Source organism: Xiphophorus hellerii, chromosome 2 (genome assembly GCF_003331165.1).
Source record: "Xiphophorus hellerii strain 12219 chromosome 2, Xiphophorus_hellerii-4.1, whole genome shotgun sequence".
In the NCBI taxonomy this organism is placed as follows: Eukaryota; Metazoa; Chordata; class Actinopteri; order Cyprinodontiformes; family Poeciliidae; genus Xiphophorus; species Xiphophorus hellerii.
Window position 1 is genome coordinate 17,749,268 of NC_045673.1, and position 19,310 is coordinate 17,768,577.

The following is a 19,310-nucleotide window of genomic DNA, read 5'->3' on the forward strand; positions in this document are numbered from 1 at the left end:
ACTGCCCCCCAGAGAATAATACTTAGTCTGATTATGGTTTTACTTTTTGATTTGATACGACTCATCATTCATTTCACTTAGAACATGCTCCATGGCTTGACTTATTCAAGGACAGGACAATATAATAAAAAAAACTTCTTTGGTTGGCTCACAAAGCTCGTGCTTCATAAAATTTAATGCCTGGTGTTTCAGCTGCTCTCTGCTCATCTCTCCCCCAGAGGGACACACAGTGCAGAGCAGGAGATATCACACCAACAGGCAGAGTGGCAGCAGCTGATAAAGTGAACAGAAATAAATTACTAGGAAAACTCAGATTTATCCAATAAACAAAATCATAAGGGTGGCCAACAAGCATTGTCAGTCATGCACAGCAAAATAGTCAAGAATTTTTAAATACTGCCCATGCAGATCGTTCACCTGTGCTATTGGACCAATATAAAAAAATCACAAACAGAGACTCTGATACTGACGGCTTAGAAAGGCTTTGACTGGAAACCTGACAGGATTTTCAAGTGCGAAATCCTTAATGTGTTACATTTATTGATTTAGCCATGAAAATGTCAAGAAAAGACCTGTGAAGAATTGTATTCATTTCATAGCTGAAAAAGAATTATGTAATTTATACTTCTACCACTACTACTACTATTACTACCACTACTACTATTACTACTACTACTACTACTACTACTACTAATAATAATAATAATAATAATAATAATGTGGTGTTAAATTAGGAGAAAACTAAACATGCTGTCCCTCATCTCCTCATGTTCTTTCCCATTTGTCGTGTCACATGAATCACAACTTCACTCAAACGGTCAATGAAACCCATTGTAAGCATTAAGAGTGGGGACTGAGACTGTGAGGCTGACTGTGGAGTCATATTTTTTTCTCTCTGTCAGGGTAGCAAAGGATAATCTGCATTTGTAAAAGAAATTTGTCAGAGTGATCAGAGATTCTAGGTAACATCATTTGACTTGTTCATCCATTTAAAGCCTCATGATTTTGATCTTTGCAGCATTTTTACATTCTATTTGCCAGACTTGCTTTGCAGCCAGTTGCATTTAATACAACTTATAGATTTCATCCATTTAAATTTGATTACTAACAGCAGATCAAAGCTAGTGTAATTTACTAATCAGTTTATTCAAATAGACTGAAATTTACTGTGAATTTCTAATAGACTTCTAAAAAGGACACCTACTAATGATTAGGACTTCAGTGACACTGGGAAGACTAATAGCCAACCTGAATAGCACCATATCAATGCTCACATCCCCAATTGCTTGGAAAGGTACAAATAAGTACAAGCTATTAAACATAATCATAAAGCTGGTAATTAAAGACCGAAAATGCATTAAACTTCCTGCTGTGCCTGTCTTTTGAAGCTGACTGCCCCAGTTTGCTGTCCTACATGCCTCATAGGTTTTCGTGCTCTTGCCATCAGTTCCAATAGACACTGCTGGGCAAACAGTGATGTGGGTAATACAGTAACATCAAAACAATGAAGCATTCTCACTGACTTGTGTAACTAGGACGACCACACAGCAATAACTGCTCACTTAATGAAATCTTATATGTATCAATCTTCTGAGGATGTGTAAAAGTTAATGATTGTTATGTCTGAGCATGATGCAGCTACAGCTTGAGAGTCAATTGATTGAACTTGTACAGTGTAATCGTACGGATAATTGCTTTGTGAACAGAGGAAAGAATGAATTGTTATCAGGAATAATATAATTTAGAGAAAGACAGTTGGTATTATGTACTTACAGATTGCACTTTGGGAAGTCCCATTAATGTGCAGAATAGTTGCTGTGTCACTAGTTTAACCAAGGGTTAGTAAAACAGAGTTTGGAAAAACCTCCAGTGAGAAATTCAGGGAGGCTTTTTCTTCCCAAAACAATGGAACATGCAAATTTTCACAATTTCCATCGTAATAATTTTCTCTCTTTTTTTTGAAAACTCTTCAGTTACTCTCCCAATCAAACCTGGTTCTTTCTAGATTTCAAGGTATACATATCTATCTATCTATCTATCTATCTATCTATCTATCTATCTATCTATCTATCTATCTATCTATCTATCTATCTATCTATCTATCTATCTATCTATCTATCTATCTATCTATCTATCTATCTATCTATATAATCTGTATTACAAATAATAGCATACAAATAAAAATATGTGTATCCATGAAAACAAAAAGAATTGTCACTGTAATAAATACATTTAGTATCCTCTTAACAAAATCTGACACTATTGATTGTCTCCACTAAAGATCCATATTCTTTGTGATAACAACCAGTTGCACCATTGTTTATTTATTTTATACGGACATTACCTCACACAGATACTAAAAGATGGAAAAACAAACATTTCTCAGGAATATTACATAATGTTGTCAGCTTCTTAATCAGCAAATAATTTTGATAAAAATCCTACAGCACGACATTTCTCTTATTGTTTTGTTTACAAGCAGCAGTAAGACATATTTAAAATGAAACAACTGTACCCCTTTTTTATTTAATTTGTGTTAAAGAAAATGTAGTCTTTTCCAGCTAATACAACATGTATTGTATTAGACCAATATATTATTATGTGTATATATTTTCTTACTGAAATGAGATACAGAATTAGACCGCCATCATATAAAAGTTCAACTACATCAAGTGTTGTAGTCCAACACATCTTGTTCCAGTTTTTTACAGTGCCAAAACATTGTGCCACAAAACTATGATTTGGTGGAATGTTTTATTGTCTTAGTTGTGTTTTTCAGGATTTCTAAATGTGAGATTGTCCTAGTATATGAACTTAATTCATATACTAGGACTTTTTTTTAGGATATTTTTTACCCATGTTCATCAGGGGAGCAGATAATGGTGGAAATCGCTGAAATTTCCATGCTTTCCTTTGGTCAGCCTTTCAAAAGAGATTAATTTAGAGACCTATCACCTAAACGAATAGCAGATCAGAGTGAAACCATTTGAACAAGGCCTAACGTCACAAATCAATCGAATTGTGTTTATTAGAAAGTGAACATGAAGGGCACGATGTCCTCTACAGCCTCAGGGTTTCTACTTAATTGCTCATGTTTCTCCTGTAAAGCTTCCTGTCTCCCCTCTGTCCTCCCTGCCGCTGCTTGTTTTGTGTCCTGTTGTCCATGAAGTAGTTTTAATGGCTCCGTATCTCTCTCCCCTCCATGCCTTCCCATCCCCATTCAACCCCTAACCCCTTCTGCCTGTCCATCCAACCCTCCTTGTGTCCCTTCCCCAGGTGCCAAACACAGTGCACAAGCACCCCTCAGTCTTTCCCGAAACACGGCAGGCGACGCCCCTCACTTTCGCTGTGTTACATGGACATGTGCCTGTGGTGCAGGTAGTGACACATTCATCTGTGACTCTTTCATCGTGGACCGTTTGTTGTGCTTCAGCATCTGATTGGTCATCACTGTCGTTTCTACCATCAAATCCTCTCAAAATGTTCAATATTCAAATATTCAAATACTGTCTGTGTAATTTAAAACCGAAAGCCTTTTCAAATTTAAGAAGGACATTTTCAGAGTCACTCGAATCCAGAACTTCCTGCTGCAAGTTTGAACTTTTACACAAATGGTTTCAGGCTGTATTTAGGAAATGGAAAGTGGAAACTCAGTAGCCTAATTAGTATTGAACCCGTTTAACTAATTTACTTTGCCCTAAGTAGACTGTCAGTTGGATTAAGTCATCATTAAATTGAAATGGAAATTATTCCAGGCGTGTGTAATTTGGTGTTCGAGTGCATGAAATAAAGGAAACAATGAAATTTGAAGGGTTATTTCTTCGTAAAGTCCTGAAGTGTACAATTAGATAGAAAAAAATTTAAGGTTCAGTTTTATAAGATGGTTATTTAAATGCCTTACATTTTCCACAAATACTTTTACATTTTCCTTATAAACTGAAACTTTCAGAGCTATAGTTCCCAGATGTAAATATACAGTATATTTATTTGTAAATGTCAATTTTTTTCAACCGGTGTAAAAAATGCCAGCCTGTGTTTCAGGAGCTGAAAAAACATTGTAATACATTTTCGAGGCTTAGTTCATAAGAACACATACAGTTTAAGAGTGATTGGTCTTCACTCATTCTGCAGCAACTCAGGAAGTTTAAAACAGCAGAAGAGCCTGATAATCACAGCATAAATACACTGTTCTGTAAAAGCCTCAGACAGCATAAGAAAGACCAAGGCTGCAGGCCCATGGTAACTCCAGAGGAGCTGCAGAAACCCATAGCTCAGGTGGGAAAATCATTTTACAGGATATCTCTTTGTTGTGTATTCCACAAAACTGGATTTTTTTTTAAATAGGGACAGTAATAAGATATGTTGAGATTTCTGGGAAGATGGATGGAGCTAACAACAGGTAAACTATAGGAGGTAACCTGTTAGAAACGGCTAAATACTTGAGACTGGTATTCAACCAAACGGTGACCCTAAACATACAGTAAGAGCTAGAATGGGATTGTTTTTAACACTAAGCATACAGTGCATAGACAAGTCATAGTTCAGACCTAAATGTAATTTTGAATTTGTGGCAGGATTTGGCATTTGATGCTGTCCATCCAATATTAATGGGCTTCAGCTACTCTGCAAACAAGAGTCAATAAATAGTTCACCGTCCGGATTTCTAAAGCTGGTAGAGACATACTGCAAAAAGACTTTCTGCTGTGATTGCAAGTGGTTCTGCATTGATTTAAGAAGGGTGAGAACAAGTGCACTCTTTTCAGATTTTTACATCAAAATAAATAAATAAATAAAATTGAAACCTATTTGTCTGTCTCCTCCCACTCTTGCAGCTACACACTACTTTGAGTTGGTTGTGTCATAACAATTTTATAAAATACATTTAAAGTGTAAAAAAGTCAAACTCTGGAAAAGTAAGTGTCTGATTCCTGCCACCCAATCAATTGTTTGTTTTTTTTGTGTTTTGCTATCATTTTCCTGTGTGTGCGTGTGTCCGCCTGCAGCTACTGCTGGATGCCAAAGCTAACGTGGAGGGATCCCTGCAGGACGGGATGGAGAACTACACAGAGACCCCGCTGCAGCTGGCAGCCGCTGCAGGTACAAGCACACAGGCTCTTTCTCAAACCCATCTCCAGATGCACGGCCTCCTGCTGATAACAGCAGGAGGCCGACTATATGCAGCCCAACACAACACCTGACTCTCAGTGTGGTCACTGGCAGAGCTCCCTCGATAGAGGATAATGTGATCTAGAGGCAGGAAGAAAAATAATGACTTTCTTTTTCTCTTTCTTGTAAAATGTTGTGTGTGCTGTAACTCAATTGGTGGTTGCTCATGTGCAGGTAACTTTGAGCTGGTGAGCTTGCTGCTGGAGCGCGGTGCCGACCCCATGGTGGGAACCATGTACCGTAATGGGATTTCTACTGCGCCACAGGGAGACATGAACTCCTACAGCCTGGCTGCAGCTCACGGGCACAGGTAGCCGGCACGTATCCATGTTCAGTCAGCAGACAGCAATACACTGGCTTTGCTCAGTTCATACTTTATTCAGAAGGCAGTCTGGATTATGCGCAGAATAAAGATAGCATATTCCAATAAGTCAAACCACTTCTTTCGTGATATGATTTGCATTTTTTATAGATGAATTTGCATTGATTTAGTTGTCATTCATCTTCTAAGAGTTTTATTTTGGTGATCAGTGACTGTAATGCACTTTTAAAAGCAGCCATTATCTTCTTGCATTGTTTGTAATATAAACAGAGCAGGTGAAAAAAAATCCTCCCTCACGCAGTTAATCAAGTCTTGAAGTGTGTGTCGACCAGTCAAATATAATTTCAGTTTTTGTGTTGTTTTTTTTTTTTTTCTTTTGCTTGCAGAAATGTGTTTCGTAGGTTGTTGTCTCACACGGATAAAGGAAAAGGTGATGTATTGTCCTTGGAAGAGATTCTGGCTGAAGGTTCAGAGCTAGAAAGCAGAAGTTCATCTCAGGTTGACCTCAACCGAAGTGGAAAAGCCAAACTTAAAGCTCTAAAAGAAGCCATGTACCACAGTGCCGAGCATGGGCACGTCGACATCACCATAGATATTCGGAGCCTTGGTAGGTTTCTGTTCATACATTTTTTTTTTTTTTTTTTTTGTGCAGTGTGCAACATATACAGCATCTTTGTGCAGAAACTTTCATGGCTTATGATTTTCTGAACTGGTTCTCAGGCGTCCCATGGACGTTACACACTTGGGTCGAGTCTCTGCGTACATGTTTCCAGCAGCACCGCCGACCTCTGATCCAGGGTCTTTTGAAAGAGTTCAGTTGCATTGAGGAGGAGGAGTACACAGAGGAGCTCATCACACATGGCCTGCCTCTGATGTTTCAGATCCTCAGGGCCAGCAAGGTACTTCAAAAGTTGTTGATTTCTGGAATACTTTAGGTTTCCAGTGGCAATTCATTTTTTTCTCCATATGATGTTGTTTTTATTTGAGTATGTCAGCACTGTTATCTGAATTTTGAGATGTATCTTCTCTCATGTAAGTTTATATTAATTCGCTTCTCAAAGCTTAGTTGTGTCTGGCCTGTCAAATATCAATTACCTAAAATGATTTTCTGAAAATGCTGCACAGTGATGCAGTTAGGAGCACTTTTGCCTTGTGGCAAGAAGATCCTGGGTTAATATTCCAACCTGGGGTTTTTCTCCAATTAATAGTCCCAAAGAATTACTGTTATGTTAATTGGAGACACTCTAAATTGTCTTTCGGTATGAGCGTGTGCATGGATATTTGTCTCTATGTTGCCCTGTGCTGGACTGTCCAGGGTTCATCTCGCCTATCACTCAATGAAAGGTGGTGGCGACATCGTCCTTTGGGGACGCTCTTCTTAAGCAGGGAAAGTAAAAATGTTTGGAGGTGGTGGGAAGAAGTAGAGCTCTAAATAAAAAGTAGTCCTGTAAGATAAAAGTTAAAGGCTGCATGTGCGTTGAGACCTTTAAAAGTTAAACATTAATTTGATGTAGACTATTTTACACACAGTAGCAGGTGAATGTTTCAGCATCAAGATAGGCAAAGCTGCTGAAGATAAACTCTTGCAACTGTAATCAGTGTGGAGTTGTGAGCATGGAAGCTAAGTGCAAATGCCCGATACATTTCACATGTGTGCGTTGCATCTTTGTGTTCATATGAAACACAATCTATTGTAAATTATATTTTCTGGTTGTAATATGGCAAAATGTGTAAAAGTTCAAGGGCTCTCAATACTTCAAAACGCTCTGTCCTTTTGTTTGTCCGAGCTTGTGGTTGTTCGAGTATTTGCCTGTTAATAAATGGTTGTTCCTGTCTTCAATGAGAATGAGCAGACTGTCTATGCATGTGGGTTCTGTAGAGCAGCTGACCGTTCCACGCAAACAACCACATTAAAAACACAAATCCTAATGCCTAAGTGGAAATTTGTGTAGGACTGAAAAAGGCTGGGCGTTTTTTCCAGTGCTCTTCTTTCTCAAGCGCTTGCATTTACCCGAGGTGTCACTTTGTTTTTCATTACAGTAAATGTGGGTGTTAGGAATAGATCTGATATTCATCTCATTCTTTCCAAAGAAATGATGTAACTGTGACCATGAGGCTTAATGAACAGTCTGCTCGACTATAGAGAGAATGTCATATAAGTTAAAGTCGCCTCACTGTGCGGTGGGCTAACCTCTTTTGTAAATCTGATTATGTGTCGCCAGAATGAAGTGATTAGCCAGCAGCTGTCTGCAATCTTCACTCAGTGCTATGGTCCTTATCCCATCCCCAAACTGTCAGAGATCAAGAGGAAACAGACATCACGACTGGGTAAACATCTCTATTTAGCAGTTTTATTATTTAAAGAGGGCTTTTTATGCAACATTGTATATTTTCACATTTTTGTACTTCCATTTGGGTCTTTAGTGCTTCAAGAAATAGTCCAAGCACTATAAATCACACCCAGCTACTTTATGGCAATAACTAAATGTTTTGTTGGTATCTGGAAAATGAGCCGTTTCAAAAGCCTCCTGACTTTTAAGTCACAATCGGTCAGCACTGCCCCTCCCTAGCGACCCCAGCAGAGCTTGAACACATTTGGTCAGCTGGTTTAACTGCTGTATGCGCTGCAGCTGTAAATCACATAACACCACCTAGTGCTCTTGACTAGAATAGAAATATTGATTTAAATTTTCCCTGACAGGTATCTGCTTATTTTTTCTTTTTCTCAAACTGATAATAAAAAGAAACTTTTATGTTATTTGTTCTTCAGATCCTCACTTCCTGAACAATAAGGAGATGTCTGATGTGACCTTTTTGGTTGAGGGGAAGCCCTTTTATGCCCACAAAGTTCTGCTCTTCACAGCATCCAACAGGTATTATTAGTCTTTTCAGTTTTGCTATTTTCAGATCAGATCTTGCAAAGACAAAGAACTCTGTGTGGTTCAGCCTTGCTTTAAAGAAAAAATGCAAGTTTGTTTTGCTATTTTGTGAACCAAAGCCAATGCTGCATGTACGAAGCTCATATTTTGGGGCAGCATTTCGAAGCTCTAATTTTTCTGTGTTTTTACTTTTTTTTTCAAGATTTAAAACTCTTCTAGCAAACAGACCTTGTGGCGAAAATACTTGCATTGAAATCAGCAACGTCAAATATCATATCTTCCAGGTATGTAAACACTAACCTTAAGGTGTTCCTACGTGAAGGTCTGGTGAAAGGTTTTCTATGCAATGTGTAGTAACAAAACCTCTGCAGTGAAAATTTTACATGTTAAGATAAATTTATGCATCCATTCACACTAAGATTTAGACGGGAAAAAAAAAAACCCTGTTCAAATAATCTCAGATTTATACTTACGATGTCAATATCCCTGGTATTTATTCTATTTATATACTTACACTTTGTGTTTGTACTGAATGTTACTGTGTGTCTGGCAGCTGGTAATGCAGTATCTTTACTTTGGAGGAACAGACGCTCTGCACATCAGGAGCACAGATATTATGGAGGTTAGATAAACAATAAATCTTCGTCTGCTACCCTGTAATGTACTATGAGAAATTCCACTTCCTTAGCTACTAAACTTTTAAAGCGAAAATCAATTAAGGTAGCGTTAATCAGTTTTAATGTCATTGGCTTCTTCCCAGCTCTTGTCTGCAGCCAAGTTCTTCCAGCTGGAAGCTCTACAGAGGCACTGTGAGATTATCTGCTCCAAGAACATTAACACTGAAACCTGCGTTGAGCTCTACAATCACACGAAGGTAAATGAAAAACAACAAAAAAAATTTTTTTTTTAAATATGCAATTTAAAACACACTATTTCAAGAATTTTAATGTTCGGAGGAATATTTCTGTCTAAGTTAAGCAGTATTATGATTAAAATTAGGTACTCTCTTCTCATTTCAGTTTCTTGATGCTCCAGACTTGGCGTCCTACATAGAAGGCTTCTTCCTGAAAAACATGGTCATGCTGATTGAGCTGGAGCCGTTCAAACAACTGCTTTATGACACTCCTCCTGAAAACCCTGGCAGCGACATCCTGCAGGCCTTGGAGAAAACCCTAGCCATCCGCATCCAGTCCATCCACTTGTCTTCCTCCAAAGGATCGATTGTCTGAACTCGTGTATAGGGGATTTTTTTTTCTTTTTTTTTTAATTTAAAAGAAAAGATTTTCATTAATTGAAGCATTCTTTATTTTTAGCCTAAAATGTAATGCTCACCCTCAAAACCCGAAACAGAACAAGACATCTTCCTGTGCTCACACTGAATATATTTTGCCCAAATGTTGTTTCCTCCTGCCTCCATGCTTTTCCTCAAGGTCAAATTTTCTCTCTGCACGGTTTAAACCTGCATGCTCAAGTCTTTCCTCTTTGCTACTGAATTGACTTGAGGCACAAAGCAGGGACTCTATGATGTGGTCCAGCGCTATCTAACAAATGAAGTGCATTGCATAGTAAAAAACATTTGCACCTCAAAGATGATAGTTACACATTCTTTCCATTTCCTGGAAATGTTAATAGGTGGAGTTTACACAAGCGGAGAGGAAAGCTTTGAGTACAGACAGAGAGAAACTTTGAACGTGAGCACGGGGAAGCAAAATGGAGGAGGGAAGCACTGGATATGACTGCAGAAATATAGTATGGCTGAGCAAAGCATATTTGCAAGCAAGCACTAGTTTGTGAGTTTGAGAGAAGAATTTTGGGGGCAAGCATTACAACATCAGACTGATCATAAGGAATTTTACTCTTACATTTAAAATACATACTCTTATTTTGGAAGAATTTCTTTTCAAGACCTCCTGATTTTTATTTTTTTTTTACCCAAAAGCAGGAATTATTGATAAAAAAAAATGATCACAGACACAAAATAAAGTATCTCTGTGAGGGATCATTTCCTGTTAGAAGGAAATATGAAAATCACAGACATTTTGTGTTGTGATCTTTCTTCTTCATTAGTTGCTAACATGCTTCTTGTTATCTTAGCACAGATGGTAAAAAAAAATATGTTTGAATTGTTGATATATGTCTACTAACACCACTGTCATATTAAGTAGTAAACCTCCACTTGCCAATAGCAAATCAAACACACTTATGAATACATGGTTCAATAAGCAATTTCTACATAATGTGATAAGCCATCAGAATATGAGGAAGATTCACTGCCTCATTTTGTGATTGTTTGCTGAATTATTACAACCTGTACAAAGAGGATCATTTGTATATTTGTGAGTCAGATCTGTGCAGATTACTCTGTAAAGCCAAACAAATCTAGCAAAAGACAACAACCAATGAAAAGACTGAAGAAACGGAACTTATGAAAGAGGAATTTTATTTCCTCAACAGCTTTGTAAATTTTGTTGATAAAACAGAGATATTGATAATGTAAGTTAATGTATATAGTAACAGATTTTCTTTTCTCATGTGTCTTTACTGTTCCATATTGCTGTAAAAAAGAAACTTGTTCATTTATAAAGATTAATGTTTAAGTGTTGCATGTTGGAACCTAAGGAGCTGCTTTCACATTTGGGAATTGTCTTTTGTCATTAGCGTGGGTCACTATTAATGTGTCGCAGTGAAAAAAAAATGTCTTTGTTTTGTTCTGAGAGGCTGCAGGGATGTTTATTTGAACATTATGCTACAGGCGTTTTTTTCTTTTCTTCCTTCCGGAGAATTTGCTTTTAACTTTATCTGGTGTGGGTCCTTATCTTTAATTCTGTTTGAAGAGCAGTTTTGAGGGCAGCCCTGTTGTTTTTTTGTTCTCTGCAGCAAAAGGTCAGATCTCAGCTGGCGGTAGGTTTAATGTGAGATCCAGCAGTGCTCATGGCAGTAGGGTCCAAATAGCCTGAAATCTGTGACAAAAATAAAGATATAAAACACTTCATTAACAGCATTCTCGTTTTTGGGGAACCTAAAGGAACAGGATATCATTGAAACCTTGTAAACAATGTTAGCCCAGAGACTTTAACTTTAACCATTCATTCATTTGAGTTAAAGAGAGCTAATCAACTTGAAAATTAATTTGCTAATAGAGTTTTCTGTTATATAGAAGTGATAAATAAAATCGGTATCAATCAAAAGTTCAGTCTACAATTCTGAGTTTTAGGAAATTAAAATTTCAGAGCTAGATTTGGCTCCATCGCCATCTTACCTGAACCAGAATATAAAAGAGACCAAAGCCTTTTTTGTTGGGTGTTGATGGCGAAATTATTGGCTCTCCTGGATGGTGACTTAATTTGGAAGTTGGACATAAAAAAAAGTTAGCATTGTTGCTACCAAAGGCTAGGCAAGGTATATTACTGGTTTCGGGATTCTGTTTTTATGTGTGTGTCACAAAACTGAGCTGCCTTTGTAACCCAAAAGTAAATTACTTCAGACTTTCCACACCAATTAATGTAGTTGTGATAAAGTTTAGGTGAAGGAAATGGTGAAAATAACTATTCAACTGTCCCGTACACATGGTGCATCAATTAATTTCTTTTCCGTTTTGAAAGCAGCATATCTGCTTGAGACTGTGAAAAGTGAACCCATTAGATACCAACTTCAACATTTGCCGGTGTGGCAGTATTGTCGACCACCGTCTGAAATGCTGGATTTATTTCCCTCTATGATTTTGAACTCACTTGTTTACGCTTTTCACTGATTGCATTAGTTTGCGAATGCTGAATTGTTTCCGTCAGCCAGTTTCACAGATCCCTTCCAATGTTTCTGGAGACTGTTGCAAAGTGCATGTCTCCCTTTGAGTGTGTGCGGTGTTTGTAATTGAGGGACAGTTGTTAAGGCGTCACCATGGTTGCAGCTGGTTGAGAACAATATGAAGCTGGGAATGCTGTGCTGCACTAAAGAGTGACTGGAATCCTGGGGTGCAACATCCAGGGACATGTCCGCATGTAGACACCATTAACATTCACTCAAAGAGTGTCCTCATTGGCAGGGTTTTATTCCTAAATTTCATTTTTATGAAGAAGAAAAAGGATCCATCATTGGATTAGCTCCGCCAGACAGGAGAGCATGTGATGCAGCCGTGGAAATGTCTCTGCTGCCTCTTTTGTAAAGCGCTGCTGGGCATCTTAATTTACCGAGCTGTGAACTGTGAGTGAAGGACTTAAGTAACACCAGGGGAAGTTGAGACTGAAATTAATGCAAGAGGACAACTACAAACTGTCCCCAAAGAGATTTATTTGAAACTCTTATTTTGCTGATGTGAAAACATTCTGAGCTGTTTGGTTCTGAAGGCCCCATTGTTCAATTTTCTAAGTGGGCTGCCGTGCACATATTTGAGTGTGTATTTGTGTGCAGGAGCAAAGAGGAGGAGGGATAAAACAGGGGTGTCTGCCCTACTAACTCTGCCCCCAGCGCGAGCCCCTTCATCCTCCCCCTTGTTGTCATGCACAAGCGCTCTCCCTTTGGCACAAAGTAGGCTGGCAACACAACAGCCATGTGTTTTAGCTCCGCGCTTTGAAGGGCACCAAAAACTTTTTAGAACTGGTTCTGAGAAGCATTGTAGTGACAGAGAAAAAAAAGAAAGAGAGAGAGAGAGAGAGAGAGAACAGAGAAACAGGGAGTGAACTTAAAGAAGGAGTAAATGTGTGTGGGAGGAAGATGAGGCAGGAAAGGCCACAGAGATAAATAAGCTGCGTTTTATGTGATGTTTTGATAGAAGATACTTCTGCTGGAGGAATTCACAACAGGTAAGCATAAAGAGAGAAATATTTTGTCATCCTTGTACATAAAAGTAGGGCTGTTGTTTGTCTAGTTTTCAATAATTTATAGTGTACTGAAAGTTAGTGTATTTAACATTTTATGTACTTTTTTTCTGAAACTCAATACTGGAATGCTTCAAGTAAAACTACATTTGACAGTGAAAAAGTTTAGAGTTACTGACATAAGGACATACATTTCTTTTCAAAGGTAATTATATCCCTTGAACTTGTCCATGTTTTGATATTTTACAATTGTTAACCTGAATGTATCTTATTGGGAAATTATGTCACAGACTTATGCAAAGTATTACATTTCTATAAAGTGGAAGCTTAAGAAAACATAGAAAACAGTGGTTACTCTGTATCCAGTCTTTTCCAGTCTAATATCCCTAAATTAAGTAATTTAGACTAATTGCCTCATCCAGCTATTATGTAAAGGCCTCAGTGCTTTGTTACAGGAAATTTGTGAACAAGCAGCATGATGAAGGCCAAGGAACAAAACAAATAGTTCAGGAAAGAAGTTTAGAGAAGCTTAAAACAACATTAACACAAGCTTTGAATATCCAACAATTCCTGTCTAAAAATGAATAGACGAGGCACAATTGCAAACTTTCTTACACATACCTAAACTAACAGGCCAGACAAGACAACAACAAGAGATTAAATCATAGAAACATTAAAAAGTGACTCTGGATGAACTGCAGAGGTCCAGAGTTCAGATAATGCAATCTGTTCACAGAACAACTACAAATCTTGCTTTATTTAAAATGTAATGTTTTAGAAAACTAACACAGAACATCATCCTGAAGATACCAGTTCAACTTTAAAACAAAGTGGAGGCAAAATCATGCCATGGTAATGCTTTTAACTAGGACAGGAAAGCTGGTTTGAAATTATGGGAATGTATGTGGGACTAAATATAAGTTCATACAGGATGTTGTGAAGGGGGATGCATCAGGACAATGACCCCAAACATACGTCTAATGCCTCAACGCATTTCTATGCATTACGGCCCAGTCAAAGTCCAAACAAAAGTCCAATTAAGAATCTCTCCCAGATTTTTAACATCTTCAAATCTAACCAAGCTTGAGCTATTTTCCAATAAAGACTCAGCAAAAAGGATTGGCTATCTAAATTTACACCACACTTTTCAGATTCATAGTTGTTGAAGTTCTTGAAAAGCATTTTCCCTTTTACCTCAAAACTGTGCACTTCAGTGGTGGAAACGTGGACAAGTATATAAACGTTGAAGAGATGTAACGACTTTTGCAAGACACTGTGAGTTGCAGTTGCTTTGTTTTTCATTGTTTTCTGCTCTCTCCCTAAAGTTGGTCCACAGTTCTTTCAAAAGATGCAGCGTGAAGACTTGTCTGGTAGAGAAGAGTTCACCTACAGCCGCACATCCACACTGGAGAGGAGCAATGGGACATTGGGGCGGAGGGGCGACAGGAGTCTGGAGAGAAGGCCAGACCGGGGGGAGAGGGAGAGGCCAGAGCGTGACAGCTATACAGTGGACGTGAGGGCCAGTGACCTGCAGCTGGCCCAGCCGGAGCCTCTAAAGCATCCCTGCTTCAGCTACAGGGCCTGGCTCTACAGTGTCCTCATAGGGGTGAGAGGAGATGTGGTCAGGAAAGGAGGAAAAGAGGAGCACAATGAAGAGTTTACCAGTCCAGTCCAAATCACAACAACTTATAAAGTTGGGACTGAGTTATTCCCTTCAGGAATGAACATCCCAGTTTATGAGTTTTGAGTGAAATTTGGCAACAAAATTCTTGTTTTGTGCTTCTACTTTACAAGTGAGGAAATGTGGTCAATAATAAACTAAGTAAGTTTTTTTCTTGCCCAGGATCTCAGTTCAGGGCTGTTTTAATCTCTCCAAGTTAGCTTTATGTTTTAAAACTTTTTAAGGAATCTTTTATCTGAAAATAAATTTGAAGTGCTGGTCAGAAGAACACACTCATCATCACCATGAATGTCGTTTTATATTAGGGCTTCTATTGATACATTTTAACAGCATTTTTCTCAAAGTGAAATGAAAATAAAACAGATTCATCCTAGATGAGTTTCAGAACCAAGAATTAATACAAACGTTTGAATTTATTGTAGATTTTCTCCAATCCCTCATATTTTGGAGCTTGAACAATAATCCATTAAAGAACCCTCAGCATTTTGCAGATGGACCGTACATTTTGCCTCTTACATTAAGCTTTTGGAGAGTCTGCAATTCAACTTTACTGAAAAGTTGATAGGAAATCAGTCAATTTAAACAAACTTTACTACTTCTGCCTAATAATCTGGTATGCACTGTGTCAGCATGATACCTGAAGCTTGTCAATGCTCGGAAAAGTCTGTAATCCAGCAAACTGCAACTTGCTAAGGGAATTTTAACATAATATTTTAACTCTTAGCCAAACATTATAGCTGAATGCATATTTTTGAGACTGTACATTTAATTTAGACTCTGTCTGGATTTGGGAAAATTCACCTTAAATGTAAATGTACACGTGCAACTCTTATTTTTGTGTTTTATCTATGTTCATTGAAGTTATTTGCTTCAGTAGCATTCATTATTTGAAATAACTTTCATTAGGGTAGACAGAACCCATCTTCAAGGTGCTATAATTTCACAATGAAGATCCAAATGAATCCTTCAAAACCCAAATCAATCACATTTCTATCATATTGCTATGTTGACTGGTACAATATTGATCTGTATATATACTGTATATATATATATGCCCCTCTATCTGTATGTGTTTATAAAACTTCAGGGGAGTCTGCTCATCACATCTGGTTTCTCCCTGTACCTGGGAAATGTCTTTCCTGTTGCCATGGACTACTTGCGCTGTGCTGCAGGCTCAGTGAGTGGCCATCGTTGACTCTGTCACCTTTACTGAGTTTATTAACATTAACGTTTGAATAAGGCATTTTATGGTAAAATGCCTTATTTTCATTTTAGAAATTATCTTCATAGATATAATTTGCTTAATCCTCACAGGGTATCCCTGCAGCAATAGCAAGCTTTGCTATTGCCAAGAAACGACGTGTTGCAGTGAGTAAAGGCTGAATGCACAAGAGCTATGTCTTTTCATTTAAAAAGATATAGCTTAGATTTAAAAAAAAAAAAATTGCAACAATAATAATTTTTTATTGCGGATGCAGGTGTCGGACTTCCAGGTTGTCTACGTGTCGACATTTGCCGTGACGACCACCTGTCTTGTCTGGTTTGGCTGTAAACTGGTCTTGAATCCTTCTGCTGTCAATGTAACTCCATCCTCTGTGCTGTTGTTTCTAAATAACATTTTCTTCTTCTTTGCCAGCATTTGTATTTCCGTCCCTTTTCACACTCCTCTTATTGTTTTAAGATAAACTTTAACCTGATCTTGATGATTGTGCTGGAGGTGTTGATGGCCACCACCGTCATACTGTCGGCCCGCTCTGCAGATGACTGCTGCTGCCACAGAAAGGTGTGACTGATTGCTTTTGTTCTTTTCCTACATAATACTTAGCCCTCTTCTTCGTTGCCTCCATCCTAACCCCTCTCAATCTGTCTCTGCACCTTAAAGTCCTATGACAGACCTGTGGTAGTAAAACCTGCGGTGTTCCCTACTCGACTCCTTAAAGCATATTCTGTGAGTATGGTTTTCACTTTTGTTGCAAATGACATTGCATTTCGTTTACTAGCTGTTGTTTAACTGCTAAAAATGGTTATCACAGGTTATTGAAGTCATTGTGGGAATCTCTGCCGTGTTCGGAGGGATTATCGCCCTCAACATGGACGCTCTGCTTCCTGGTCCATACTTGTCTGTCACATTTTTCTGGATCCTTGTAGCTGTAGGTTTTCTAGCCCTTTTGCACTGATACAAATTAAAGCTCAGAATTTCATTTAAAAGAAAGCCAGATGTGAATTAATGCTTGCTTCTTGTCCTTTGCAGTGTTTTCCAAGTGCAATTGCCAGTCATGTTGTGTCAGAATATCCCAACAAATGTCTGGTGTGTACAAGACTATTTTTTGCTCTTGCACAAGTACAAAAATAAGTTTATTATTAAAAAGAGGAAGGAAACAATAAGGGAAATTGACTTTTATCATTCTTAATTCAGTTCATTTAAGTTAAATCTGGTCATCTCAATTAACAAGATAAACTGATTAATTGTTTTCCTGATATTTAATTCAAATCAGTCCAATTTCAGTCCAACTTACATACATGGCCAAATTCAGTTGATCCCATTGAACTTTGAGCCCAGTTGTGGTTCATCCTGTAATTAATACTATTTTGTAAATAGTTACAAAACTATTTACTTGCCTGGCAGAATCAAGCTTATCATTTTTGTCATTAAATTAATAATTTCATTTCAGCAAATGGGACAGTTTTATTGAAAACTGAAGAAACCATAGCAGGTGAACAAAGGTTTCCAGAATAAAGAAAGGATTTGATCAGTTAAACTATTTTTTATTTTCTGACATTAATTTAAATTCCAAAAGTTTCAGTTTTCACAATTCTGTGCTATTTTCTTCAGTCTATCATCATGTTGAAAGTAATGATGGGTTTACACTTCTGGTCTGCCTCCTCTTATTTCCTGCACTTTTCACTTCTTTGTCGTATTTCCTGTGTTTTTGCTCTCTGTGTCATCTCAGGTGGAGGTGCTGATTGCCATCAGCAGTGTGACGTCTCCCCTCCTCTTTTCAGCCTCGGGTTTTCTTTCTAGCAGTGTGATCAGTTTTATTGATATTTTTCTGCATGACGTGCCTACAGCCAAGGTGAACTTAACTAAGAAATGTGCAGAACTAGAACGCATCAGTCCTGAACTCACACTGACTGTGAAACAAATTAGCAAAGGTTTGAAAACAGCTTGAGAAACTTTATAAAATCATCAGGTTTTTTTTATGCGTGCATGTGTCTGCGTGTGTGTGTGTCTCCAGCAATCCTATGACATCCTGCTGTTGATTCTGATGGTGCTGCTGCTGGTGCAGGCAGTACTTACTTCAGCCACTGTGGTGCACTGTGCAACATACAAGAGTCTGCTCCGCATGGGGGCTCCAGAGTGTGAGGACAGCTTACAGACTGCAACTCATTACCATGAGGTATGAGAGGCTGTGGACACAAAAGGCCAAAGGTCACATCCAGTTTTATTTCGGTTTCTTTTTAAATTGTCCTCCTGACACCATAAAAGTTAACTGACAATCTACATGACGTCAACGCGATTAATGAAGAGGTTATTTTTCACTTTATTCTTTTAATCTCTGTGCTTCTCCTTTGTGTTATGATGCATCAGCAGCAAACCCCCAATGGGACGCTGCAGGATTACGACAAAGACAGAGCCTGGAAGGCAGTTTTGGTCCAAATGGCCCAGTGAGAAATCTTGTCTTGTCTACAGAGGTTTGCCTTGCAGAAGGAAAAATCAGAGAAGGGACCGATGAAGAAAACCCCATAAGAATGAGAAAAACAAAAGCAATGACCCAGGAAAGTGGAGCTGAAAATAAAGAACGAAAGACTAATAAGAAAGTTTTTAAGAGCTTTGTTGTTGCTTTTCTTCTTTTTCATTTGCATAAAAATGTTGTGGCCATTTTTTCTGTTTTAGGGATTTTTTTTGCACCATTAATTAATTGTAACTATTTTTAGAAAGTATTTTATCAGAAAACATAATTTTAAAAAACATTTATTGTTAAGAATGTATAATAATCACCTGAGGCAAATGGTTCTGTGGCTTGAGTCCACATATAGCTCATCATTAGACGTTTGAAATTACACTTTGATGCATACAAAAAAATTTTTTTTCCTCAGTTGAAAGAATGATTTCAGAAGTTCTTCTGTAATGTGATATATATATTTATAATGATGTTTACTGATTTCCGTATTTAGAATAATGACTCATAATATATCTTAGCAGATTTTGTTCTTCTTTGTCCTTGTGGTTTGAGATGTTGCAACTTTTTTATTACAAAGTAGCTGATCTGTTATTGCGGACACAAAGATGTGATGCAAAGAGAAAGGGCTGAAATGTTTTTTTCAAATAAAACTTGTTTTGAAATTATTGAGGTAATTTGGTGCCAGTTTAATCATTCTGTTATGACTAAATGTCTGCAAATGCCTTCTGTTGTTTAAAATGTCAAAAAAACAACAAAAGAAAAAAA

General features: G+C 37.8%; 2 protein-coding genes across 5 annotated transcripts in view; both read left to right on the top strand.

The window, feature by feature from the left end:
• The window catches only part of LOC116734409 (ankyrin repeat and BTB/POZ domain-containing protein BTBD11-B-like), an 80,960-nt gene extending 69,597 nt beyond the window's left edge, over positions 1 to 11,363 (top strand). The window contains exons 7-17 of one of the 2 annotated variants that reach the window (XM_032585785.1): positions 3,277 to 3,378; positions 5,004 to 5,097; positions 5,341 to 5,476; positions 5,875 to 6,095; positions 6,209 to 6,387; positions 7,711 to 7,816; positions 8,259 to 8,361; positions 8,570 to 8,651; positions 8,921 to 8,989; positions 9,128 to 9,241; positions 9,387 to 11,363. In XM_032585785.1, coding sequence (XP_032441676.1) covers positions 3,277 to 3,378; positions 5,004 to 5,097; positions 5,341 to 5,476; positions 5,875 to 6,095; positions 6,209 to 6,387; positions 7,711 to 7,816; positions 8,259 to 8,361; positions 8,570 to 8,651; positions 8,921 to 8,989; positions 9,128 to 9,241; positions 9,387 to 9,596 — 1,416 coding nt within the window. In that variant the 3' untranslated portion in view covers positions 9,597 to 11,363. The remainder of the gene's footprint in view (positions 1 to 3,276; positions 3,379 to 5,003; positions 5,098 to 5,340; positions 5,477 to 5,874; positions 6,096 to 6,208; positions 6,388 to 7,710; positions 7,817 to 8,258; positions 8,362 to 8,569; positions 8,652 to 8,920; positions 8,990 to 9,127; positions 9,242 to 9,386) is intronic. The other variant, XM_032585792.1, reaches the window with a different exon arrangement.
• A 1,515-nt stretch (positions 11,364 to 12,878) lies between these two features.
• mlc1 (modulator of VRAC current 1) lies at positions 12,879 to 19,211 on the top strand. Of its 3 annotated transcripts, none has more exons than XM_032549851.1 (12): positions 12,883 to 13,166; positions 14,507 to 14,787; positions 15,950 to 16,039; positions 16,177 to 16,230; positions 16,341 to 16,442; positions 16,544 to 16,645; positions 16,745 to 16,810; positions 16,896 to 17,012; positions 17,114 to 17,170; positions 17,814 to 17,936; positions 18,099 to 18,260; positions 18,452 to 19,211. In XM_032549851.1, the coding sequence occupies exons 2-12, from the start codon at positions 14,530 to 14,532 to the stop codon at positions 18,530 to 18,532; spliced, it is 1,212 nt and encodes a 403-aa protein (XP_032405742.1). In that variant the 5' UTR covers positions 12,883 to 13,166; positions 14,507 to 14,529; the 3' UTR covers positions 18,533 to 19,211. The 3 variants fall into 3 exon arrangements, with proteins under 3 accessions (XP_032405759.1, XP_032405742.1, XP_032405751.1); XM_032549860.1 differs by having other exon boundaries at positions 12,886 to 13,166; positions 18,455 to 19,211; XM_032549868.1 differs by lacking the exon at positions 18,452 to 19,211 and having other exon boundaries at positions 12,879 to 13,166; positions 17,814 to 18,015.
• The last annotated feature ends 99 nt before the right edge of the window (positions 19,212 to 19,310 follow it).